The 27,015-nt window shown below is 48.9% G+C and overlaps 1 protein-coding gene and 1 long non-coding RNA gene across 2 annotated transcripts; one reads left to right on the top strand and one right to left on the bottom strand.

Annotated features, from left to right (window-relative positions):
• Window positions 1-7,742: 7,742 nt before the first annotated feature.
• On the top strand, window positions 7,743-10,306 carry LOC140598062 (uncharacterized). Its single transcript, XM_072751284.1, has 4 exons — window positions 7,743-8,360; window positions 8,571-8,976; window positions 9,606-9,664; window positions 10,148-10,306. The coding sequence occupies exons 1-4, from the start codon at window positions 8,172-8,174 to the stop codon at window positions 10,235-10,237; spliced, it is 744 nt and encodes a 247-aa protein (XP_072607385.1). The 5' UTR covers window positions 7,743-8,171; the 3' UTR covers window positions 10,238-10,306.
• An 850-nt stretch (window positions 10,307-11,156) lies between these two features.
• Window positions 11,157-16,709, bottom strand: LOC140598280 (uncharacterized). Its single transcript, XR_012000552.1, has 4 exons — window positions 16,521-16,709; window positions 14,136-15,719; window positions 12,994-13,120; window positions 11,157-11,931 (listed from the first exon to the last, which is right to left on the bottom strand). It is a non-coding gene; the product is annotated as an uncharacterized lncRNA (long non-coding RNA).
• Between the last annotated feature and the right edge of the window lie 10,306 nt (window positions 16,710-27,015).

The following is a 27,015-nucleotide window of genomic DNA, read 5'->3' as shown; positions in this document are numbered from 1 at the left end:
GGCTAAAAATGTGAGAAGAGAGAAAGGTACAACAGAATTGGGGTCCCTCCCACGTATCACGAGGTGATCAGATGGGTTACTCTTTCTCTTTCTTTCTCAGATTTTATTTATTTGTTTATTCACAAGAGACCCAGAGAGACAGAGAGAGAGAGAGGCAGAGACACAGGCAGAGGGGGAAGCAGGCTCCATGCAGGGAGCCCACGTGGGACTCCATCCTGGATCTCCAGGATCACACCCTCGGCCGAAGGACCCGTGAAACCACTGAGCCACCCGGCTGCCCTAGATGGGCTACTCTTCAATGGTTTATATAAACATCGGCTCATTTTTCTCAAACCGTTTGCCTTCATTAAACTCACGTTGAAAAAAACCCTCCTCCTCACGCTGCTCTCTACGTATTTCCTTATCTCTTCAAACTACTTAAAATCATGTATGCACAGGAACAGAAAACACCAGGTCTCTAAAATAGGGTAAATGTGCATCAAGGCACACTTGTTTTCAAATGCTCTCCCTTCGCTGGCTTGTCCGCTAGCTACACCGAAGAACCTTTTGATCACGAAAACTAACAGGGCGGCCAGCACGCGCGCCCAGGAGCCCAGGCCCGAGAGCAAGCCCACCCACGGACCCCGTCGCCCTGGACAAGCCGCCTCCCTTCTCAGGCCCAGGCTCCTCCTCAGTCAACCAGGCAGCCGCAGCCCGGCCCTCCTCGCACACCGGCCCTGCGCTCCACCGGCAGATGCCCCAGGGCACAACGCAGCCGGCTCCGCACACACTCCTGGGCGCTTAGAGACCCGTCTGGAGGCTGGACAGGGCGACGGCGCAGCAAGGGGGGGACGGGGCCAGGGGAGCCGGGACCCCACGAGTCCCGCGTCCCGGGGGAGCGCCCATCCCTCCCCGCCCGCGCGCACTCTGGCCGCCCGGAAGATCCACAACCGCCAGGAGGCCCGCAAGCGCACGACCTACCCCGTCGGGACCCGCCGAGCTGCCCCAAGGCTCGCGAGGGATCCGGGGCGGGGGCTGCTCCTCCTGCGCCCCCCGGGGCCGCCGTTCCCGGGGCGCCGGCTCTGGAACTAGCGCGCAAACTCACTTCGGGCCGACCACCCTCCGGGGCCCCAAACGGCCGCCTGACGCCTCGCCGTCCTGCGGCCGCAAACCGGCCGGACCCGGGCCCCGCCGCCGCCGCCGCCGCCGCCGCCGCCGCCGCCGCCGCCGCCGCCGCCACTCGACCGCCCGGCTCCTCCGGCCCAGGCCCGCGGGCTCCGGGGCTCGCGCTGGGGGGATCCCGCTCGCGCCTCCGCCCGGCCCGCGCGGACCCGCGCCCGCTGGGTGCCGGCCCGGCCGGACGGCGGACAGCCCCGCAGGTCCCGGGGAATCCTCGGCCGCCGGAGGCCGAAGCCTGGGAACCGCGGCGAGCGGTGACCTGCGCACGCACAGGAAGCGAGAGCAGCGCGGCCGCACTGCGCCTGCGCCAACACGCACACAGGCCGAGCTGCACATGCGCACCACGGCCCCGGCGTGCGGCCCGGGTCCTGCGGGAGCCCCCTGGGGGGAGCGGCACAAATACCCGGACTCTGTTTCCCGGGAGTCCAAGCGCCCACACGCTAGGGGACGTCTCGAAAGTCTCCACCTCCTCGGGTGGGTAGGAGGCACCGTGCTCAGAGGATTGACCATCCGGACCGACTGCCCAATGTCCCCGTTGTCTTCGCTCCCGTGAGGAATCGAGGAGACGTGTCGCTTCTAGTAGCGGCTGTGTCTGCGTCCTGGATCCCTGGTCCTTTCCTTCCCTGAGGTCTGTCGGCTTGGCACTGAGACTTCCACAAGCAGGAGAGGACGCGGAAGGGTGCACGTGTGCACGTCACTGAACTATGACAAGTTTCCCTAAAACACTGGGATACGATTACTACTCAGCAATGACATAAGAGAGGCGCATGGTTTCTCCAAGAAAGGAGAAGGAAATAGAAAAGGTAGCAGCTTGTCCAAGTTGCACAACGAATGCAAAGTACAGACTGCGGAACAACCGGATTTCACACACACACAAACCCGAACCCGGATACCTGGGAATTTGCCCGTCCGACGAATTAAATGTATGTTAGGTTAAAATGCCATGTTTTGACGAGGAGGTCCTAAGGACAAGGACTTAGCAGTATTTTGGGGGAGAGATTATATGACGGTGTTCCTGGCCAATTGCTTCTTCAACGCCGCGGGGTGGTGGGGATTAAAAGTAGAATCTCCCGGTCGCCTGGGTCCTGGGTGCCTCAGAGTTGAGCATCTGCCTTGGGCTCAGGCGGTGATGCCCAGGTCCGGGATGGAGTCCCGCATCGGGCTCCCTGCAGGGGGCCTGCTTCTCCCTCTGCCTGCCTCTCTGCCTCTCTCTGTGTCTCTCATGAGTAAATAAATCGTAAACAAAACAAAACAAAAAACAAAACCCTTCTCCTGCCATCCAGGAATCCTCTCCACAAATATAGAAAGAAGAGAAACTGTTCTGTTGGTTTAAACGATTTATTTGAGACAGAGAGAGAGAGAGAGAGAGAGAGCACGACAGCGCAAGAGAGCAGGGGGAGGGGCAGAGGGAGAAGAAGAGAGAATTCCCAGCTGACTCCAGGCTCAGCCTGCAGCCCCACGGAGGGCTTCATTCCACAACCCTGACATCCGGACCTGAGCCCAAACCAAGAGGCAGCTGCTTAACTGGCTAAGCCACCCAGGCCCCCCATCCTACTGTTAAATAACCTTTAAACCAGACTGTGTCGCACATCACAGGCAAACCACTAACAAGTTTGCAAGGAGAAACCCGAGACTTGTCTTTCATTGTAGCTCAGCCGATAGTTCTCATCCTAAGTGGTAAACCTGTTTCACACCTACAGGACTTGCCAGCACCATTTGCTATGCATTTTTCCATAGTTCATCCTAAATTCACCTGGTAATCGCGGTGCTGGTCCATCCTAGTTGTCTCTGTGTGAAGGAGAAAAAAAAGTTCTTACCTTTCTCTGTCAAGCAGGTAGTTTACAGCTCATAGCAAGATGCCTAGAGACCATGCTTACCCCCTCCCGGAGACACAGAGGGACATTATCTTCCTTGAGGTTTACAGGTCAAAGACATGGCTCCCAGGCCCTTAAGAACAACCTTCCTGGGTTGTAATGTGGGCAATAAAATTGTTTAGCTTCAAAAGATATTTAGGTACGTATGAGATCAACAGAGGAAGTATGTATATTACAAGTTGACTCGGGTAATGCTTTTCTTTTTTTTTTTTTTTTTTTTAAAGATTTGATATTCATGAGACACACACACAGAGAGAGGGGAAGAGACGTAGGCAACTGGAGAAGCAGGCTTCCTGTAGGGGACCTGTTGTGGGACTCCATCCCAAGACCCCAAGATCACACCTGAGCCAAAGACAGACGCTCAACCACTGAGCCACCCAGGTGCCCCAGTAAAACTCTTATGTTTTTTCGTTGTTTTTCTTTTTGAAGATTTTATTCATTTGTTCATGAGAGACACACACAGAGAGAGGCACAGACACAGGCAGAGGAAGAAGCAAGCCCCTGGCAGAGAGCCTGATGCAGGACTTGATTCCAGGAGCCCGGGATCACGACCTGAGCCTAAGGCAGATGCTCAACGACCGAACCACCCACGGCCCCCTTCCCGCCGCCCCCCGCCCCCCCGTAAATCTCTTCGAAAAAGTAACAGTAAGTACTCTTTTATACCAATGAACGGGCACATAACCCATTCCCGATTTCCCTTAGCCGAGCTGCTGCATCAAACTAATCCCGCACAAAGGGTGTGCTTCTCCCGAAGCTGCCGATGGCAGTGGCAGTGTAGCCAGGAGCAGTCTTGCCCAGCTCTTGCTGTAAGGAAGTGTGGCTGGTGCCGTAATGCTCACCGAAGGAATGCTGCAATTGGAGCCAGGCGATCACACCTCCCCTGGGCCTGAGCCTAGAAGATCTCCAGGCACATCCCTTCCATATTCTTTTCCGTATTCAGCAGGGAAAGGAGAGAAGCTGCGCTGAGCACGTTGGTGTAGACAGGCAGATCCCCAGTCCCCTGGGTCCTGGCCTTCAGCCCGGCTCACCCCACCACCACCCCAGTGCAATGCCTGGCTCAGCTGAAGACCGGGACGCCCTCCCACCTCTCCACTCTGGCTCTCTGCCTGTGAACTCTGGCTGTCGTGCCCCTCCCGCCGAACATCCCACTGCGTTCCTGCAACTCACACACGCTGGGCTGCCCCACAACCTCAGCCCCCGACCTCGGCCTGAATACTCTCTGGGCACTGAACTGGACGCTCTAAAGGCTCACCCTTCACTCCAGATAGCTAAAATCTGTCATTTCATATTTTCATCTATCTCCTCCTTCTAGAAACTTATTTAACCCGGGAGGGCAAATCTTCACCTCGTGTGTCCGTCTGGGCCAGAAGCAGCAGACCTGCAGACCTGCATCTTTTCATAATGTTTAAGATCTCTTCATTCATTAGTGTTTAAAATAAAAAGTTTTCTCTTTTTGTATCTGGAAAAAACACAAATATTTCTCCCAATTTATCATCGAGCTTCATTCATTCATTCATTCATTCATGAGACAAGCACACAGAGAGGCAGAGACACAGGGGGAGGGAGAAGCTGGCTCCCCAAGGGGAGCCCGACGGGGGCCAATCTAGATCTCGGGACCCCAGGACCATGCCCTGGCCAGAAGGCAGCGACCCAACTGCAAAGCCACCCAGACGACCCAAGTCAGTGATCTTTTTAACCTAATGTTTTACTTTATTTTCTGTCATATGGATATTGTTTCTGCGTTCAAATCGTTCAGTTCCTCTTCATACCTTTCATCTGTTTAGACACTGTCTTTGAAGAAGCCTTTCCCACCCTTAATTTCCTAAGTAGTTGCCTCGGTTTGCTCCCGTTTATTTTTCTCTCTTTAATGCATCAGTTTTATTAAGCTAACTGGCACCCATCTTCAAGATTTGTAAATCATTCTTCTCTTGAAGTCTTTCCACCATGTTTTCCAAAATGAACACAGTCACCTTGACCAGGAAATGCCAGGGGCTAAGAAAGCTCAAGGTTCTAATCTGTGTGAAAGAACCGGTTCTTCTTTGAAGCCTCCGGACATGGACGCCTCTTGCTTTAGGGAAAGGGGCAGCAGAAGTATCAGGAAAGTGACTGTCAAATCTGAATTCCCTCTTCTTCACAAATACTGGTTGGATCTGCCCACAGGGAAGCTGTAACAAAGTAAGACAGACCAGGCAGCTTTCAGGCGTTCACGACAAAAATGCATTGTCTCACTGTTCTGGAGGCTGGGAGTCTGAGATTCAGGTGTGGGCACGACAAAAATACATTCTCTCACTGTTCTGGAGGCTGGGAGTCTGAGATTCAGGTGTGGGCAGGGCTGGTTCCTTCTGAGTGCTGTGGGGGAGGGGCTGTTGCATCCTCCCTCCCTGGCTGGTAGATGTCAGTCTTCTCTCCCTGTGTCATCACACACTCTTCTCTCTACTTGGATGTTTGTGTCCGAATTTTCCCTTTAAAAAAAAAAAAAAAGTTATGCATTCATTTCATGGAGAGAGCACCAGCAGGCCAGGGGAGGGGCAAAGGGGGGAGGGACAGAGAGAGAGAGAGAGAGAGAGAGAGAGAGAGAGAGAAACAGACTCCTCTCTCTGGTGTGGAACAGACACCTCTCTTGCGCTTGATGTGGGGCCAATCTAACAACCCTGAGAGCAGGGCCTGGACCAAAATCGAGTTGGATGCTCAACCAACTGCGCCCCCCAGGCGCCACCCCCCCTATTTTCCCGTCATAAAGGACAGCATGCTACAGACCCCACTTTACCTTGATTTCTTCCATAAGGACCCCACCACTAAATACAATCTCATTCTGAGGTACCAGGGGATGGTACACATGAATGGGGTGGTGGGGGTGCGAGGGGGCACACAATTCAACCCTAGCATTTGTATACCTGGTCATGTCAAATTGGCTTTCTCACTGCCTTGGTTATGCTGTAAGGGAAGAACCCTTACAGATTATCTTATCTAAGTGTTTTAGTTTATAGGTGAAGAAATGGGGACCTGGAAGAAGGAAGGATTTGCCTAGGGGCACAGGCTGCTTTGTAACAAAACCATTTCGTTCCCACCTCCCCACCACCCCCATCCTTTAGACAGGTATTCTATCTCCTGCTTTATGTCCTCCAGATTGTCTATCCTCAGGAGTCTGGGCACACAGAGAAGGGGACACAGTGAATAGGTTACAGGATTTGAATCAAAACAGCTGAAGTGAATCCTGGGGTCCGCTTCGGTCTTTTGGGCTTCACAATCCTTGTTTCTAAAAAACAAATCCTAGGACCCTGCTCTCTCAATGCAGCAAAGAAAAGGAGGAGACATTCCTCCTGCAAATGTCTTATGAAGGATAGATCTTTGATTCAAAAGAAGATTTGCAAACAAACATGGGCAAATTGGTATGTAGACACCATTTCAGAACATTTCAAAGAGGCGATAATAACAGACGATACAGCTTAACCTGACGTTGGGACCCACCAAGTATATGTCAGCCAGGGTGCAGGGGAGTATAAAAGTCAAAGACTAAGATTTACCTTTAATACTGAGCTTCACACACCAGATCTCCGAAGTCGGTATCCAGAACCTCTTCCCGTCTCCCCATCCCAGAATTCTGTTCTGTGAGTTAGCACTGCAAGCCGTCTTCCTAGGGTGTCTCTAGGTCTGAAGGGTCACAGAAGGGAAACACAGAAACCATTACTCACTAGAGAATGACAGGCCAGGGTGAGCAGCCCCTGGCTAGCTGTGACTTAGTGGAGAGGGCAGGTGTTGTTGTTGTGTGATTTTTTTTTTTTTTTTTTTTTTGAGATTTCATTCGTTTATTTGAATGAGAGAGAGAGTGACAGAGAGAACACAAGCAGCGGGGAGAGAGGAAAGCAGGCGCCCCATGAGCAGGGAGCCTGATATGGGGCTTCAATGGGTGCAGACTTCCAGTTTGAGGGAAGATGACAAAGTTCTAGAGACGGAAGTCGCTGATGGCAGCACAGCAGCGCAAACGTGCTTAAGGCCACTTAATTATACGCTCACCAATGATTAAAATGCTGTATTTTATGGTGTGTTTTTTTATCACCAAAAGAAGGAAAGAGCAAGCAAGACTCAGATGCCCAGGTGAAAAGCAGAGGAAGGAGGTACGAGGTGTGGAAGAAGCTTCCCCTGATACTACAGGACAGCCAGTCAGTTATTTTGTGACTGCATCTGTGCTCCTGGGGGCTTCCCACCTTCTCAATAAAACAGATTCTGCCTCCAATTGGAGGTTTTTCCACTCAGCCTTTGTGGGCACGTCACATTTTATCCATAGGATACACAAGGAGTAGTGAAATTCCTAGGCCAAGGGTAATACACGTGCTCAAAATTTTACATGCAAGCTAGAGCTGATTAAGTGCAATCAAGGGGCAGGTTTTGGGTGATCCATGGACTTCTGAAATCGGAGACAGCATCTGATGTGTGTGGGAGCACACGTACAATTTTCTAGGAGAAGGCTCCCAAAATACCTCTCGGGCTCAGGGACACCGGAGAGTAGAGCATGAATGCTCCCCCAGCACAGAATCCCCAACACAGCATCAGTAAAACAAGTGAGAGAGCTCTGCCAAATTAAGCGACGTAAACTAGCTTTTCAATCCAACAAGTCCATGTGCCTGGACCTTCCCTACATACTTATTTCACTCTTGTAAGATCTTACCTTCCCTCGTCTGTTTCCTCCCTCTCCTGCCAGACTGCACCCTGAAACAGGAATAGAAGGATGCAGAGAGCCCCGCATGTGCTGGAGAGGAGTAGAGTGATCCAGACACCCCGAGGACAGTTTTGGAGGATGGTTGCAGGCTGGATCGGCGACATGAGATAGCCTTGATCCTGAACTCCAGAAGTGGACCGCGGTCTCGCAGTTGCACGTGTCTTCCTTCAAAATGGCTGCCAGGCTGGAATGGTGCATGACATCAGAGGCTTCTGACCTTCCTGATTGGAAAGACTGGACTCCGTGCTTCTTGGCAACGGAGGTGGACAAGAGCATCTTCGCAGAGCATGTCCATACTCCTAGCTTGGCCCCAGCTTAGAGAAGGGATAACAGGGCTTGGGTTCACCCAGAAGCCAGAAGGGGAGTTTGAGAAGAGGAGGGTCTGAGTCTCCTGGGAGGGCACAAAGAGCTTGGGAGAAATCATGGCCAGTTGTCAACCGTCCGCCCAGTCTGAGGGCCAGAGCCCCCAGCCTAGCACATCAGGGTACGCCCCGGAGGCCGTGGTAGATGAAGAAAGCCCAGGACCATCAGGTGAGGAAGCAGGAGGGAGAAGGGACTTGACAGGCTTGACTAGTGAGTACAAATGGGTACAGAAGCCAGGAAGGTGTGTCTGACTAGACTGCACGTGACAGGAGAGATTCAGATAGCCAGGGATTGGAGAAGAGAGCACGGTAGCCGGGGACAAGGGTATCCCACTGGCAGGAAAACCCAGGAAGCAAGGAAGGAGGGTTAGGAGATGAGATCCAAAGAGGAGATAAAGGAAGAGAGGAAATTATCCCATTATCCTCATGGGAGAAATGATCTATGAGGAAGAGTTTTGAGGGCGTGGTGGGAGGTATGAAACAGTGGCAAAGATGAATGGGGGCAAATGCATACGAACGAAGGACAAAGATGAAAGGTGGTTTTGGAGAGGCCAATCGCCTATGAGGCTACAGAGAATGAAGAGGGAGTTTGGGTTTGGGGGTGTGGAAAGCGTGGCTGAATTCCAAAGACAGAAGAAGCTTTGTACTGTAGCCTGGTTTCTTCACTCAGCCCCCTCTGTAGCCCCCTGCCCCTTGCCTCAGTCCCGCGGAAGGAAGAGAGACATCGAATCCGATGAGGAGACAGCCCCTGAGGCCAACGACATCTGGGTGGTGGAGACACTGAGGGGACTCAAGATGAAGCTGAAGAGACAGCGGGTATCTTCAGTGCTCCCTGAGCACCACGAGGCGTTCAGCAGGCTGCTCGGTAGGAACAGCACCCTCCAACCTTATTCTTTTTTCCTGAAAACACAAGAAACTTCCAATGGCTACGCTTTTCCAGTGGAAAATAATTCTTTGCAGGTCGCTGAGCTCTCTCTCTCCATCCTTGGAGGACTCCATACTGACCCCTCATCGGGGACACTTAAAAATGACAGAGGGATGAGAAAGCTTAGCTGCAGTTGCACTCCTGAGACATCTTAGCGCTTACTGGCCTTTTGAGTCTAAGTGCCTTCGGCTGTGTCGGGGCAGGGGCGGGGAGGGGAGGACAGGCCATCTTTGTACCCCGATGCCACTGTGGAATGAGAAAATGACAGCGGATGATGTTATGGTCTCTGCAGTGGCACATCCATGCATGATGAGACAGCATCACTATTTACTTCAGATCCCATCCTGCAGATGCACTGCTGACACCTGCCTGCCTCTGAGTCACCCGACAAGGGGGAGCCGCCAACTTCTCTTGGCCAGTCCATGGTCTTTTCTCCCCTCTGCCCATCAGCCTCACCCTTGGCTACATCCTGAAACTTCCCCAGGGGAGGTACTGTTCTCTTTGCTCTGGAACGTTCCCACAGTAACCCCATTCCAGTGGCCAACAGGACATCTGCCCTCTTTTCACAGAGGATCCGGTCATTAAAAGATTTCTGGCCTGGGACAAAGATCTGAGAGTATCCGACAAGGTATTGTTGTTCTCCACTAAGATAGACTCTTGCTCCAACACCTGTCCTGGGGCAGGGGAATGCCTCCTCAACCCTCTCTCCAACCTCATGCCTACCAAGACTTCTGGTCGGGGACCTCGTGGCTTTTGCAGATCCCCTGGGACCTGAGCACCAGGTGTGCCCCTCTGGCTGCTGCTACCTTAAGTCCCTCTGCCTCTCTGCTCTTGGGGGGCTTCCTTTGGCTCCAGCTTATCAAAGACCCTCCTGAAGCTGGCTGTCCTAAACACAAGCCCTCAAACCAGCACAACTAGCCATCCTGGGAGCACCAGAAACTCCTCCCTTGCCTTCCCCAGTTTGTAACCAACTGTCTGACACCAAAGAAGCAGGTTCACCCAACATGTCAAAGAGGCACCACCTGCTCCAGCCTCCTGTCCCCTCACCTCACTGGTCTTCCTCTCCCAGGATGGGACCCTTCTATGACGGCTTCTCTCCTCTTTCCGCCAGTATCTCTTGTCCATGGTCATCGCCTATTTTAGCCGCGCTGGTCTCTTCTCCTGGCAGTACCAGCGAATTCATTTCTTCCTGGCACTGTGAGTATTTTGCCTCATCCATCAGCAGTAGTCAATAACCTGGGAGGAAGGAAGGTAGAAGTGGGACTCTGATCTATCGGCTCTTTTTTTCAACCTGTTTGTAACTCTTGAAATCTTGCCGTTTTTTTTTATTATTTATTTATTTATTTATTTATTTATTTATTTGAGCTGTTTAGTCTGTGTATAAAAACAGTAGGATTAGAGTATAGTGGTTTTTTTTTTTTAATAAACTATTCTTTGTAAACACAAATGCCCCTAACATCAGCTAAGAGACCCCCTGAAGAGAAGGAAACAAAAAGTCTCCAAAGAGGAGTGAAGGAAAGAACAGATGCTGCCTTGCCCCAAGCAACTAGGCTCAAGCAGCAGCCAGTTCTGATCCTTGAGATCTGTCTTCTTCCCATGGCAATACCAAGCATAACTGTCTTCCTCCTCTGCATTCCCAGCACAAATGCCTCAATTCAGCCTCAAGGCATAGCACAGATCTGTCGTAAAGGCTCCCACTGGTGTTTCTTACAAATCCGTCCCTAGCCAGTGGGTGCTATATGCCTGAAGTCTTTCCAAAGCATCGTCTCCTGCTCTACGCTCCATAACAATCTCATGGGCCAGGGGTGCTAGTGGTGACCTGCATCTTTTCATAATGTTTAAGATCTCTTCATTCATTAGTGTTTAAAATAAAAAGTTTTCTCTTTTTGTATCTGGAAAAAACACAAATATTTCTCCCAATTTATCATCGAGCTTCATTCATTCATTCATTCATTCATGAGACAAGCACACAGAGAGGCAGAGACACAGGGGGAGGGAGAAGCTGGCTCCCCAAGGGGAGCCCGACGGGGGCCAATCTAGATCTCGGGACCCCAGGACCATGCCCTGGCCAGAAGGCAGCGACCCAACTGCAAAGCCACCCAGACGACCCAAGTCAGTGATCTTTTTAACCTAATGTTTTACTTTATTTTCTGTCATATGGATATTGTTTCTGCGTTCAAATCGTTCAGTTCCTCTTCATACCTTTCATCTGTTTAGACACTGTCTTTGAAGAAGCCTTTCCCACCCTTAATTTCCTAAGTAGTTGCCTCGGTTTGCTCCCGTTTATTTTTCTCTCTTTAATGCATCAGTTTTATTAAGCTAACTGGCACCCATCTTCAAGATTTGTAAATCATTCTTCTCTTGAAGTCTTTCCACCATGTTTTCCAAAATGAACACAGTCACCTTGACCAGGAAATGCCAGGGGCTAAGAAAGCTCAAGGTTCTAATCTGTGTGAAAGAACCGGTTCTTCTTTGAAGCCTCCGGACATGGACGCCTCTTGCTTTAGGGAAAGGGGCAGCAGAAGTATCAGGAAAGTGACTGTCAAATCTGAATTCCCTCTTCTTCACAAATACTGGTTGGATCTGCCCACAGGGAAGCTGTAACAAAGTAAGACAGACCAGGCAGCTTTCAGGCGTTCACGACAAAAATGCATTGTCTCACTGTTCTGGAGGCTGGGAGTCTGAGATTCAGGTGTGGGCACGACAAAAATACATTCTCTCACTGTTCTGGAGGCTGGGAGTCTGAGATTCAGGTGTGGGCAGGGCTGGTTCCTTCTGAGTGCTGTGGGGGAGGGGCTGTTGCATCCTCCCTCCCTGGCTGGTAGATGTCAGTCTTCTCTCCCTGTGTCATCACACACTCTTCTCTCTACTTGGATGTTTGTGTCCGAATTTTCCCTTTAAAAAAAAAAAAAAAGTTATGCATTCATTTCATGGAGAGAGCACCAGCAGGCCAGGGGAGGGGCAAAGGGGGGAGGGACAGAGAGAGAGAGAGAGAGAGAGAGAGAGAGAGAGAGAAACAGACTCCTCTCTCTGGTGTGGAACAGACACCTCTCTTGCGCTTGATGTGGGGCCAATCTAACAACCCTGAGAGCAGGGCCTGGACCAAAATCGAGTTGGATGCTCAACCAACTGCGCCCCCCAGGCGCCACCCCCCCTATTTTCCCGTCATAAAGGACAGCATGCTACAGACCCCACTTTACCTTGATTTCTTCCATAAGGACCCCACCACTAAATACAATCTCATTCTGAGGTACCAGGGGATGGTACACATGAATGGGGTGGTGGGGGTGCGAGGGGGCACACAATTCAACCCTAGCATTTGTATACCTGGTCATGTCAAATTGGCTTTCTCACTGCCTTGGTTATGCTGTAAGGGAAGAACCCTTACAGATTATCTTATCTAAGTGTTTTAGTTTATAGGTGAAGAAATGGGGACCTGGAAGAAGGAAGGATTTGCCTAGGGGCACAGGCTGCTTTGTAACAAAACCATTTCGTTCCCACCTCCCCACCACCCCCATCCTTTAGACAGGTATTCTATCTCCTGCTTTATGTCCTCCAGATTGTCTATCCTCAGGAGTCTGGGCACACAGAGAAGGGGACACAGTGAATAGGTTACAGGATTTGAATCAAAACAGCTGAAGTGAATCCTGGGGTCCGCTTCGGTCTTTTGGGCTTCACAATCCTTGTTTCTAAAAAACAAATCCTAGGACCCTGCTCTCTCAATGCAGCAAAGAAAAGGAGGAGACATTCCTCCTGCAAATGTCTTATGAAGGATAGATCTTTGATTCAAAAGAAGATTTGCAAACAAACATGGGCAAATTGGTATGTAGACACCATTTCAGAACATTTCAAAGAGGCGATAATAACAGACGATACAGCTTAACCTGACGTTGGGACCCACCAAGTATATGTCAGCCAGGGTGCAGGGGAGTATAAAAGTCAAAGACTAAGATTTACCTTTAATACTGAGCTTCACACACCAGATCTCCGAAGTCGGTATCCAGAACCTCTTCCCGTCTCCCCATCCCAGAATTCTGTTCTGTGAGTTAGCACTGCAAGCCGTCTTCCTAGGGTGTCTCTAGGTCTGAAGGGTCACAGAAGGGAAACACAGAAACCATTACTCACTAGAGAATGACAGGCCAGGGTGAGCAGCCCCTGGCTAGCTGTGACTTAGTGGAGAGGGCAGGTGTTGTTGTTGTGTGATTTTTTTTTTTTTTTTTTTTTTGAGATTTCATTCGTTTATTTGAATGAGAGAGAGAGTGACAGAGAGAACACAAGCAGCGGGGAGAGAGGAAAGCAGGCGCCCCATGAGCAGGGAGCCTGATATGGGGCTTCAATGGGTGCAGACTTCCAGTTTGAGGGAAGATGACAAAGTTCTAGAGACGGAAGTCGCTGATGGCAGCACAGCAGCGCAAACGTGCTTAAGGCCACTTAATTATACGCTCACCAATGATTAAAATGCTGTATTTTATGGTGTGTTTTTTTATCACCAAAAGAAGGAAAGAGCAAGCAAGACTCAGATGCCCAGGTGAAAAGCAGAGGAAGGAGGTACGAGGTGTGGAAGAAGCTTCCCCTGATACTACAGGACAGCCAGTCAGTTATTTTGTGACTGCATCTGTGCTCCTGGGGGCTTCCCACCTTCTCAATAAAACAGATTCTGCCTCCAATTGGAGGTTTTTCCACTCAGCCTTTGTGGGCACGTCACATTTTATCCATAGGATACACAAGGAGTAGTGAAATTCCTAGGCCAAGGGTAATACACGTGCTCAAAATTTTACATGCAAGCTAGAGCTGATTAAGTGCAATCAAGGGGCAGGTTTTGGGTGATCCATGGACTTCTGAAATCGGAGACAGCATCTGATGTGTGTGGGAGCACACGTACAATTTTCTAGGAGAAGGCTCCCAAAATACCTCTCGGGCTCAGGGACACCGGAGAGTAGAGCATGAATGCTCCCCCAGCACAGAATCCCCAACACAGCATCAGTAAAACAAGTGAGAGAGCTCTGCCAAATTAAGCGACGTAAACTAGCTTTTCAATCCAACAAGTCCATGTGCCTGGACCTTCCCTACATACTTATTTCACTCTTGTAAGATCTTACCTTCCCTCGTCTGTTTCCTCCCTCTCCTGCCAGACTGCACCCTGAAACAGGAATAGAAGGATGCAGAGAGCCCCGCATGTGCTGGAGAGGAGTAGAGTGATCCAGACACCCCGAGGACAGTTTTGGAGGATGGTTGCAGGCTGGATCGGCGACATGAGATAGCCTTGATCCTGAACTCCAGAAGTGGACCGCGGTCTCGCAGTTGCACGTGTCTTCCTTCAAAATGGCTGCCAGGCTGGAATGGTGCATGACATCAGAGGCTTCTGACCTTCCTGATTGGAAAGACTGGACTCCGTGCTTCTTGGCAACGGAGGTGGACAAGAGCATCTTCGCAGAGCATGTCCATACTCCTAGCTTGGCCCCAGCTTAGAGAAGGGATAACAGGGCTTGGGTTCACCCAGAAGCCAGAAGGGGAGTTTGAGAAGAGGAGGGTCTGAGTCTCCTGGGAGGGCACAAAGAGCTTGGGAGAAATCATGGCCAGTTGTCAACCGTCCGCCCAGTCTGAGGGCCAGAGCCCCCAGCCTAGCACATCAGGGTACGCCCCGGAGGCCGTGGTAGATGAAGAAAGCCCAGGACCATCAGGTGAGGAAGCAGGAGGGAGAAGGGACTTGACAGGCTTGACTAGTGAGTACAAATGGGTACAGAAGCCAGGAAGGTGTGTCTGACTAGACTGCACGTGACAGGAGAGATTCAGATAGCCAGGGATTGGAGAAGAGAGCACGGTAGCCGGGGACAAGGGTATCCCACTGGCAGGAAAACCCAGGAAGCAAGGAAGGAGGGTTAGGAGATGAGATCCAAAGAGGAGATAAAGGAAGAGAGGAAATTATCCCATTATCCTCATGGGAGAAATGATCTATGAGGAAGAGTTTTGAGGGCGTGGTGGGAGGTATGAAACAGTGGCAAAGATGAATGGGGGCAAATGCATACGAACGAAGGACAAAGATGAAAGGTGGTTTTGGAGAGGCCAATCGCCTATGAGGCTACAGAGAATGAAGAGGGAGTTTGGGTTTGGGGGTGTGGAAAGCGTGGCTGAATTCCAAAGACAGAAGAAGCTTTGTACTGTAGCCTGGTTTCTTCACTCAGCCCCCTCTGTAGCCCCCTGCCCCTTGCCTCAGTCCCGCGGAAGGAAGAGAGACATCGAATCCGATGAGGAGACAGCCCCTGAGGCCAACGACATCTGGGTGGTGGAGACACTGAGGGGACTCAAGATGAAGCTGAAGAGACAGCGGGTATCTTCAGTGCTCCCTGAGCACCACGAGGCGTTCAGCAGGCTGCTCGGTAGGAACAGCACCCTCCAACCTTATTCTTTTTTCCTGAAAACACAAGAAACTTCCAATGGCTACGCTTTTCCAGTGGAAAATAATTCTTTGCAGGTCGCTGAGCTCTCTCTCTCCATCCTTGGAGGACTCCATACTGACCCCTCATCGGGGACACTTAAAAATGACAGAGGGATGAGAAAGCTTAGCTGCAGTTGCACTCCTGAGACATCTTAGCGCTTACTGGCCTTTTGAGTCTAAGTGCCTTCGGCTGTGTCGGGGCAGGGGCGGGGAGGGGAGGACAGGCCATCTTTGTACCCCGATGCCACTGTGGAATGAGAAAATGACAGCGGATGATGTTATGGTCTCTGCAGTGGCACATCCATGCATGATGAGACAGCATCACTATTTACTTCAGATCCCATCCTGCAGATGCACTGCTGACACCTGCCTGCCTCTGAGTCACCCGACAAGGGGGAGCCGCCAACTTCTCTTGGCCAGTCCATGGTCTTTTCTCCCCTCTGCCCATCAGCCTCACCCTTGGCTACATCCTGAAACTTCCCCAGGGGAGGTACTGTTCTCTTTGCTCTGGAACGTTCCCACAGTAACCCCATTCCAGTGGCCAACAGGACATCTGCCCTCTTTTCACAGAGGATCCGGTCATTAAAAGATTTCTGGCCTGGGACAAAGATCTGAGAGTATCCGACAAGGTATTGTTGTTCTCCACTAAGATAGACTCTTGCTCCAACACCTGTCCTGGGGCAGGGGAATGCCTCCTCAACCCTCTCTCCAACCTCATGCCTACCAAGACTTCTGGTCGGGGACCTCGTGGCTTTTGCAGATCCCCTGGGACCTGAGCACCAGGTGTGCCCCTCTGGCTGCTGCTACCTTAAGTCCCTCTGCCTCTCTGCTCTTGGGGGGCTTCCTTTGGCTCCAGCTTATCAAAGACCCTCCTGAAGCTGGCTGTCCTAAACACAAGCCCTCAAACCAGCACAACTAGCCATCCTGGGAGCACCAGAAACTCCTCCCTTGCCTTCCCCAGTTTGTAACCAACTGTCTGACACCAAAGAAGCAGGTTCACCCAACATGTCAAAGAGGCACCACCTGCTCCAGCCTCCTGTCCCCTCACCTCACTGGTCTTCCTCTCCCAGGATGGGACCCTTCTATGACGGCTTCTCTCCTCTTTCCGCCAGTATCTCTTGTCCATGGTCATCGCCTATTTTAGCCGCGCTGGTCTCTTCTCCTGGCAGTACCAGCGAATTCATTTCTTCCTGGCACTGTGAGTATTTTGCCTCATCCATCAGCAGTAGTCAATAACCTGGGAGGAAGGAAGGTAGAAGTGGGACTCTGATCTATCGGCTCTTTTTTTCAACCTGTTTGTAACTCTTGAAATCTTGCCGTTTTTTTTTATTATTTATTTATTTATTTATTTATTTATTTATTTGAGCTGTTTAGTCTGTGTATAAAAACAGTAGGATTAGAGTATAGTGGTTTTTTTTTTTTAATAAACTATTCTTTGTAAACACAAATGCCCCTAACATCAGCTAAGAGACCCCCTGAAGAGAAGGAAACAAAAAGTCTCCAAAGAGGAGTGAAGGAAAGAACAGATGCTGCCTTGCCCCAAGCAACTAGGCTCAAGCAGCAGCCAGTTCTGATCCTTGAGATCTGTCTTCTTCCCATGGCAATACCAAGCATAACTGTCTTCCTCCTCTGCATTCCCAGCACAAATGCCTCAATTCAGCCTCAAGGCATAGCACAGATCTGTCGTAAAGGCTCCCACTGGTGTTTCTTACAAATCCGTCCCTAGCCAGTGGGTGCTATATGCCTGAAGTCTTTCCAAAGCATCGTCTCCTGCTCTACGCTCCATAACAATCTCATGGGCCAGGGGTGCTAGTGGTCAAGGTCAGAGTTTCCAGCTTAGCTCCAACCCCCTCGTCTCCATCCAACTTGTTCGCCCTCTCCGTGTTTCATCCTTCCAAGTACCCTTCCCTCCGTTTCTATACTGTGTTTCCTGTCTAGGTGATTTTGCACGTCTCCCTGAAGAAAACGACCTTTCCACAAGATTGATTCCAACCCCACAATCTTCAGATGCCCCCCCTAACCTCCCTGACGTCTGCACCCTAGTAGCACTTCTGTTAAAATTCTAGTCTCATGGGTATTTTGGACTACCGTTATTTCTCATTCACTACCCCCTTCTGCCCCTTTCCCCCCTTCCCCAATCCCATTACACTAGACGCCTGTTGAGGCAGGTCTTGTCAAAATATTACCATGCTCTCAAAAACACTCAGCACAATTCCTTACTTTTTGCAAATGTTTAAGTTAGGTCAGGTCCTCGAGGTAATCAGTATTGCCCCTGACCGTGAGAGAAAGCATTCATTTATTCATTCAACAAAAACGTATAAAGTACATCTGATGTGCCAGGGACCATGAGGCGATGGGAAGAGAGAAACAAGAAGTGCATGTTGAATTACTGCACCTACATGAACCCAGTCCTATATTAGTCATTTGGGAGGAAAGCCAGGACTACAGAAATAGAGCAGGAGCTGTATACATGCCCCTGCTCCACAGGGCGACAGGTGTGTGCACAGACAGGCTGAAGGGAAGGGGGTGGGCTCAGGGATGGGAAAACAGAGCAGCATATGCCCTCAAGCTTCTGGGTGAGTTGTCTTTCTCCTCAAAGCGGGAGAAGTCTCTGCCCAGCCATGCCTTCTTGATCGGGCGGGGGGGGGGGGGGTGGGGGGGGGGGGGTGGGGGGGGGGCGCTCTAGGACGCTGGGTAGGAAGCCGACTGCATCTTTTCTGGGAAGCTGAGCTCAGGTGGGGGGTCCTTCCTGTCCTGCTCCTGACCAGCAACCTCATGTCTTTCTCCAGCTACCTGGCCAATGATATGGAAGAGGACAACCAGGCCCCCAAACAAGCCATCTTTTCATTCCTTTATGGGAAGAACCGTTCCCAGCGTCCCTTGTTCCACAAACTGCGATTGCAATTCATCCGATCCATGGGCTGGAAGACCAGGGTGTCCAGGGAAGAGTGCGAGGAGGTGGGTGGGCTGTGGGGATTTGGGGTGGGACAATGGGAGGGGGGGGGGGGACATGGAGGGACACGGGATTCAGGACGAGAAAGAATTAGAGCCTGGAGAGTGGGAGGGAGGGGGAGTCCACCTGGAGGTTGTCTTCTCAGGGATCTGTTTGTCTTCCAGATCCAGGCTTTCGATCCAGATCTGTGGGTGTGGGGGCGAGATCGCACCCTCATACCCTAGAGGGACCATGGAGGCCCGAGGTCATCGGCCTGAGGGGAGGTATGTCTGTGTCCTCACGGGTCCAGGCACCATGACTTACTGTGTATTGAGGAAATCTGAGGAATCCAATTGCTAGACCACGCTCCTCTCCCCTGCCCCACACATGAGCCTTCCCACACACTGTAAAGTCGAGCAGCCACGCAGCCAGACGCTGACTCAGGTCCCAGCCACATGCTCACAACCACACATAGGCATGACCTCAGGGAGATGTGTGGGGGCCAGACTAGGGAAAACCAGTTTGTCACAGAGGCATGGCTGAAATAATTCCATTCACGGCAATGGGGCCCAAATGATAGCTTTCATGAAATGTTGATTTTCTGTGGAAAGTGAGTAAGTTTTCAGTTGATTCCATAAATTGTGTATTCACTTTCTTTCTTTCTTTTTTAAGATTTTATTATCCAGGGCAGCCGCGGTGGCACAGCGGGCCAGCCACGGTGGCGCAGCGGTTTAGTGTCGCCTGCTCCTGAAGACCCGGGATCGAGTCCCGCGTCGGGCTCCCTGCGTGGAGCCTGCTTCTCCCTCTGCCTGGGTCTCTGCCTCTCTCTCTCCGTGCCTCTCATGAATAAATAAGGAAAAATCTTAGAAAAAAAATTTACTTATCTATTCATGAGAGACACAGACACACACAGAGAGAGAGAGAGAGAGAGAGAGAGAGAGAGAGAGAGGCAGAGACATATGCAGAGGGAGAAGCAGGCTCCACTCAGGGAGCCTGATGTGGGACTCGACCCCGGGACTCCAGGATCATGCCCTGGGCCGAAGGCAGGCGCCAAGCCGCTGAGCCACCCGGGGATCCCCAGACTTTCTAATTCATTTTTGGCCTTTCATCCCTCACAGGTATCAACCACAGGGACTTATTTACAACAAAGTATATGTCTGTCTAACAGTAGGATATTTGATGGAAGAGTCTACCTATCTAGTAATACAAGAGAAATTATGTCTAGTTATGCTTTCATCCAAATTTCCTTTCAAGCACATTGCTTATGGCCAGATTGCCTGTGCATTTTCCACGTCCCCTGCCTGCTTCCGGACCAGTGTCCCATTTTGTTCAATTATACCTTTCCCCTCAGGTTTTCGGTGAAGGAAGTTTGTCAGAACAAGTGAAGCTTAAGAAATAATAGTTTCAGCATGGCTTATTGTGATCGACACACAAACTTATTGATTTGGGTAGAGGATTAAGTAAAGATTGGGTTTAACTCATGTGAACTATAGCTCTGTTAGTCCATTTAGGCTCCTACATCAGAGGACTACAGAGTGGATGGATGGCTTATGAACAACAGACATTTACTTCTCACAATTTGGAGGGGACAAGTCTGCGATCAGAGTGTCAGAACCTTTACTGGGTTGGTCAGAACCTTTACTGGGTTGCAGATTGCCACCTTCTGGCTGTGTCCTCGCATGGTGGAAGGGGAGAGCTAGGTCACTGGGGTCTCTTTTATCAGAGCACTAATCCCATTCAAGAGGGCCCCACCCATGCCCTAATCATCCCAGTGGCCCCATCTAGCACCATCACCTTGTGGGTTACGATCTCAATGTATGAATTTGGGGTGTGCGTGTGGGATACAAACATTCAGACCGCATAGCACTGACCAACTTTAGGACTAGGTGTTATGGTTAAACATGGGGATCTAGGGTTAGAATGGGGGATTAGGCATGAGTCCAGACTCATGGTTCATGATGTTGATGTGTGAGTGATGTTTGCGGTATGGTGATTAGTTCAGACTCTAAGTAGCACAAAAGGACCAAGGTGAGTGTCCAGTCTAAAGCAACATTCTCTCAAGGTTGTTTGTTTTGGTCCCTGAACAGAATCACCTAGAGCCCTGGCTATAAAGTAGATGACTGGGCCTGTTCTTAGGTACATGAAGAAGTTTTTGGAGCCAGGATCACCAAAGTCCAGAAGTCATACTTGAAAATGAACTGGGGTTTAGGACGAATGATTAGGGATAAAGTGGATTTATACATTCGTCTCAACTCTGATTACAATGGACTGAGAAGGTGAATAATCTCTGTATCTGGAGAGTTGCCTCCTTGCAATCTGATGTCCTTCCTCTCTTTCTCAATTGCAGATCCCTGAGCCCCGGGGAGACGCATCTTTTCAGTAGGAAGTCAGGAACACAGGAGTCTCTTTCACAGATAATCTAGAAGAACCCAGGACCTTCCAGAACGAGCTCAATGGAGTTATCATGTTGCACTCCTAGGAGCTGGGAGTCCATGGAGGAGTCCACGGAGAGACCATAAGAAACCAGGGTTTTTTCACGTCCATCCCCTCCTGGGCCACCATCAAATATTTCACATTACTTAATTTGAATCTCTGCTGAGGTAGAGGTTGGAGGTCCCATTTTTCATGCACTGGGACACAGGTGAGGAGGAAATTACCTCAAAAATATAAAATTAGAACCCGAAGGATTGTGACAGCCAAACATATGTCATGAATTTCATTTGTTCATTTTGAAAATGTTGACCTCAGACTATATTTGTTTCTCTAGTTTTAATTTATGTATTTATTTTAAATAGTTCTGAAATAGTCATAGTTTCCGAGACATGCTATTCCAACGTAGTTTTGTGATGAGATTTCAGCTGCTGCATAACTATAACTTTGTTTACGTATTCAGGATAGGTTTTGTTTTTATTATACTTATATAATACATCAGTTATACTTATAACTAACCCGGGTTAGTTAGTTCCCTCATGTTCTTGTAACTGTAAATGTTTATTTGATAGTCTTCGTTATTAAACTGTGAGAACCAGGTGTCAGTTTTTAACTGGCCTTGATGACATGTTTGTATGTTATTTTAGGTTATTAAAGAGGACACTGCCAGGTGTCTCTTGGGGAAACATAATAAAGAGATGTCTTCTTACCTTCATGATGTTTGTGGTCATCACAATCAGTCTCATCTGTTCACTGTTCAATGATACTGTCGCTTAGTGGGGATGTGATTATTTAGCCACGTTTTCTTTTTCTTTTCTTTCTTTATTTAATATTTACAACTGTGTGCCAAGAATTTATTTTAGATTGAGGTGGATACTGCTGATTTCTCTTCAAGAGGACATGGCCTCCATATTCTTCTTCTTTTATTTTTTATTTTTTTTAATATTTTTTTAAATTTTTATTTATTTATGATAGTCACACACAGAGAGAGAGAGAGAGAGAGAGAGAGGCAGAGACACAGGCAGAGGGAGAAGCAGGCTCCATGCACTGGGAGCCTGACGTGGGACTCGATCCCGGGTCTCCAGGATGGCGCCCTGGGCCAAAGGCAGGCGCCAAACCGCTGCGCCACCCAGGGTTCCCTATTCTTCTTCTTTTAAAAAACAAACACTTCAATATAGTAACATATGATGGATTATCGGTCACAAAGGTAGAGGTCAGTGATTGATCAGCCTCATGTAACACCCAGTCCCTCCTTAATGTCCCTCCTGAATGTCCGTCACACAGTCATCCTATTCCCCCACTCCCCTCTCCTCCAGCGACCCTCCATTTGTTGCCTATGATTAAGAGTCACTTATGGTATGTGTCTCTCTCTGATATCGTCTTGTTGTATTTTTTCCTCTCTTCCCCTATGCTCCTCTTCTTTGTTTCTTAAATTCCATGTATAAGTGAAATCATATGATAATTGTCTTTCGATGACTTATTTCGCTTAGTGGAATAGCCTCTAGTTCCATCCATGTTGCTGTAAATGGCAAGACTTCACGTTCTGATGGATGAGTAATATTCCATTATACACACACACACACACACACACACACACACAGGACGTCCTCTTTATCCATTCATCTGTTGATAGACATCTCGGCTCTTTCCATAGTTTGGCTCCTGTGGACATTGCTGCTATGAACATTGGGGTGCAGATGCCCCTCTGGATCACTACACTTGTGTCTTTGGAGTAAATACCCAGTAGTGCAAATGCCGGGTCGTACGGTAGGGCTCTTTGGAACTTTTTGAGGAACCTCCAGAGTAGCTACACTAGCTTACATTACCACCAACAGTGTACAAGGGTCCCCCTTTCTCCACATCCTTGCCAACGTCTATCATTTCCTGACTTGTCAATTTTAGCCACTCTGACTTGTGTGAGGTGGTATCTCATTGTAGTTTTGCTTTCTATTTCCCTGATGCCATAGCATGTGGAGCGTAGTCTCATGTGTCTGTCGGCCATTTGTATGTCCTCTTTGGAGGAATGTCTGTTCATGTCTTCTGCCCATTTGAGTTTTAAAAATATTTTGTTTATTTATTCATGAGGGACACACGGAGAGAGGGAGAGACATAGGCAGAGGGAGAAGTAGGCTCCTCGCAGGGAGCCTGATGTGGGACTCAATCCCAGGACTCTGGAATCATGACCTGAACCAAAGGCAGGTGCTCAATTGCTGAGCACCTTTTTTTTTCTTCTCCCCGTTTCTTGTTGGATTATTTGTTCTTTGGGTATTGAGTTTGATGAGTTCTTTATAGATCTTGGATACTGGCCCTTTATCTCATAAGTCATTTGCAAATATCTTCTCCCATTGTGTTGGGTATCTTTTGGTTTCCTTGACTGTTTCCTTTGCTGGGAAAAAGCTTTCAATATTCATGGAGTCCCAATAGTTCATTTTTGCCGTTGTTTCCCTTGCCTTTGGAGACATGTGTCGTAAGACGTTGCTGCAGCAGACGTCATAGAGTTTGCTGCCTGTGTTCTCCTCTAGCATTTTGATCGACACCTGTCTCATAGTTAGGTCTTTCATCCATTTTGAGTCTATTTTTGTGTATGGTGTGAGGAAATGGTCCACTTTCATTCTTCTGCATGTGGCTGTCCCATTTTCACAACACCGTTTGCTAAAGAGACTGTCTTTTTTCCACAGGATATTTTTCCTGCTTTGTCGAAGATTAGTTGAAGGCCCATTTCTACATTCTCTATTCTGTTCCATTGATCTATGTGTCTGTTTTTGTGCCAGTACTATGCTGTCATTTGAATATTGCTTTGTAATAGAGCTTGAAGTCTGAAATCGTGATGCTGCCAGTTTTTCGTTTTGTTTGTTTGTTTGTTTGTTTGTTTGCTTGCTTGCTTGTTTTTTGACAATCCTTTGGCGGCTACTCAGGGTCTTTTCTGGTTCCATACAAATTTTAGGATTATGTGTTCCAACTCTGTGAAATAAGTTGATGATATTTTGACAGGGATTGCACCGAATGTATAGACTGCCCTAGGTAGCACAGATGTCTTAACAACATATGTTCTTACAATCCATGAGCATAGAACGTTTTTCCATTTCTTTGTACCTTCCTCAATTTCTCTCATGTGTGTTCTACAGTTTTCTGAGTACAGATCCTTTGCCTCTTTGGTTAGGTTTATTCCTAGGTATCTAATGGTTTGGGGTGCAATTGGAAACGGGAGAGACTCCTTAATTTCTCTTTCTTCTGTCTCATTGCCAGTGTATAGAAATGCAGCTGGTTTTTGTGCGTGGGTTTTTATTTCCTGCCACTTTGCTGAATTCCTATACAAGTTCTAGCAATTTTGGGGTAGAATCTTTGGGGCTTTCCATGTAGAGTATCATGGCATGTGCAAAAAGTGCGTTTGACTTCTTCCTCGCGGATTCTGATGCTTTTTATTGCTTTTTCTTGTCTGTGGAGGCCCAGACCTCTCGTACTGTGTTGAACAGCAGTGATGAGGGTGGACATACCTTCTGTGTTCCTGACCTTAGGGGAAAAGCTCTCAGGTTTTCCCCATTGAGATGATATTTGCTGTGGGTCTTCCGTAGATGTCAGCCACATTCCTTAACTTCCAAAACTAACTCTCAGTTATTTTTCATGTAGAAAAAAACTGAAGACAAGGAGGATCTTCAGCTGGTGTCTTCTTTTGTTTAAAGATTTATTTATTTCGGTGAGAGAGAGGGCAAACACAAGCAGGGGGAGGAGCGGAGGGAGAAGGAAAACCAGACTCCCCGCTGAGCTGGGAGCCTGACCTGGGGCTCCATCTCAGGGCCCCAGGATCATGACCTCCGCTGAAGGCAGGTGCTTAGCCAACTGAGCCACCCAGGCACCCCCTGAGCTAATGTCTTTAAGTAGGAAACGAGAAGATATTGAGGGAGAAAATGGGGGAGAAAAGGAAGATAGCGCTATGGGGGACCTAGACAGTAATCTGAAATTTACAATGAAGGCAAGGTGGCTCAGCAAGATTACGCATTCCAGGAGATGGTCCAAGGCAAGCAGATCCAGGAGTGCAGGGAACACAAGCATTGTGTGTTCAATATTCAATCACAGTAGGCGTCCCTTTCACAACCCCCAATTCCAGTTTTTTTGTGGTAGAAGAAAAATAAGAGTGTGTGATGAAATGGTAACAGCTGCATAGAAATGACGGTTTTGGAGAACTTTCTGAGAAGCACAATAAGATAAGAGGAGCTAAAGCTGTCAAATAAGATAAGCGCGGAGAAGAAAGACCTAATGACATGAATCCCGAATTTTGGAGAAAACCATCTTGGGCAACGGTAGCAGCAGAGAACACTTCAGTGTCCTCAGGATGCATCATGCTCCTGGCACATACATGTGTATCACCAGTCAGGAAGCTCACCCAAGTGTGGTGACCAGGATTTTTACTGAAGTTTCATTAAGGGAGTGTGATTAATTCAATCACTGGCCATACACTGAACTCAATCTCAGGCTCCCTTCCTTCCGCTAGAGATTGGGCTGATATCAAGTGGTTCAAAAGCCCCAACCCTGTTGGTGTTCCTGATATAGCTGGCCCCTATCCTTAGCATCAACTCAGCAGTTTGGTCCAAGAGGCCTACCAGGATAACAAACACTCCCATCACTTAGGCAATTCCAAAGATTTAGAAACTCTCTTCCAGGATCCAGGCAGAAGACCCAGACAAATTCTTTCCACAACACATTGGCTATGGTCAGGAGTCTGTCAGAACTCAGGTGGTCAGGGAAGATACAGATTTGAGGACAGATCAATCACAGGAGATACCGGAGAAGTTAAACAGATAAGGATTGAAGTAATGGGGCGCTCACAGGGATTTGGAATAGCCCAGGTGATGCGAGAAATTTAGGATATGAACATAGCTCTCTATATAGGAGCAACTGAGGAAAGAGAAGCCAAAGGAAAAACTGTGTTTGTGTGTGCGTGTGCGCGCGCACGTGCGCGCGTGTGCTGCGGCGGGGGGCGGGGGGGTGGTTGCAACTCTAGTAAATGACATGAGCTGATAAGCATGGAGCGATTTCAGAAAGTGAAACCACCAAGGTCAAAAGGGCAAGGGACATTAAAATCTAATTAGAGCAGCTCTGGAAGAGGGACAACATTAAGAAGTGGGACACACAGTTGATGGACTCAGGGTAGCAGAGAGACTAGATTGTGCAGACATGGAAACAAAGAGGAAAAACAGTCTGACAGCTTGGAAACAGACATAACTTATGAGACATCTGGGATTTAAAATGTATATTTAGGAAGCTCTAGGCCTCTGTAGGATGGCAGGTGAAGGCAGGTTAGGAAACAGCTCAAATGACCTCAACGAAATGATGCAAGAAACAAGATGATGGTTCCAAACAATAAAGAAATAGCAAACAGGCAAGAAAACAGATGCGAGAAGACAGTAGAGGAACATGTCTGAAGTATAGGAGAAACACCAGCAAAGCTGCCTTGAAACAAAACCAAGGCACAAACACACACACACACACACACACACACACACACACACACACAAAAGCATTTTTGGACATGAGAGCTGAAAGAATTCATTAGCAACTACAAGAAATGTTCCAGGGCCCCTGGGTGGCTGGCTCATTTGTTGATTTCAGCTCAGGTCATGATCTCAGAGGCCTGGGATCAAGCCCCAAGTCCAGCTCTGTACTCAGAGCTCAGTCACCTTGGGAATTCTCTCTCTCCCTCTGCCCCTTCCCTCCACTTGTGCTCTTTCTCTCAGATAAATAAATAATCCTAACAACAACAACAAAAAGGGTTCCAAAATCTATAAAGAACTTATCAAACTCAACATCCAAAAAGCAAATAGTCCACTTAAGAAATGGGCAGAAGACACGAAGAGACAGTTTTCCAAAGAAGACATCCAAAGCAGACAGACACATGAAAAGATGCTCAACATCACCCATCACCGGAGAAAGATATCAAAACCACGATGAGATATCACCTAACACCTGTCAGAAACCCCAAAATGAAATTAAACATACAAGAAACAACATCCCTCTTGTACTGTTGCTGGCAATGCAAACTGGTGCAGCCACGCTGGAAAACAGTATGGAGGTTCCTCAAAAAGTTAAAAATAGAGCTACCCTAGGATCCACCAACTGCACTACTGGCTAACTATTTACCCAAAGGAAACAAAAATACAGATTCAAACATTCTGATGTTCATAGT

The sequence above is a fragment of the Vulpes vulpes genome, chromosome 3, assembly GCF_048418805.1.
Source record: "Vulpes vulpes isolate BD-2025 chromosome 3, VulVul3, whole genome shotgun sequence".
Taxonomy (NCBI): Eukaryota; Metazoa; Chordata; class Mammalia; order Carnivora; family Canidae; genus Vulpes; species Vulpes vulpes.
This window is presented reverse-complemented; position numbering and strand designations above follow the sequence as displayed.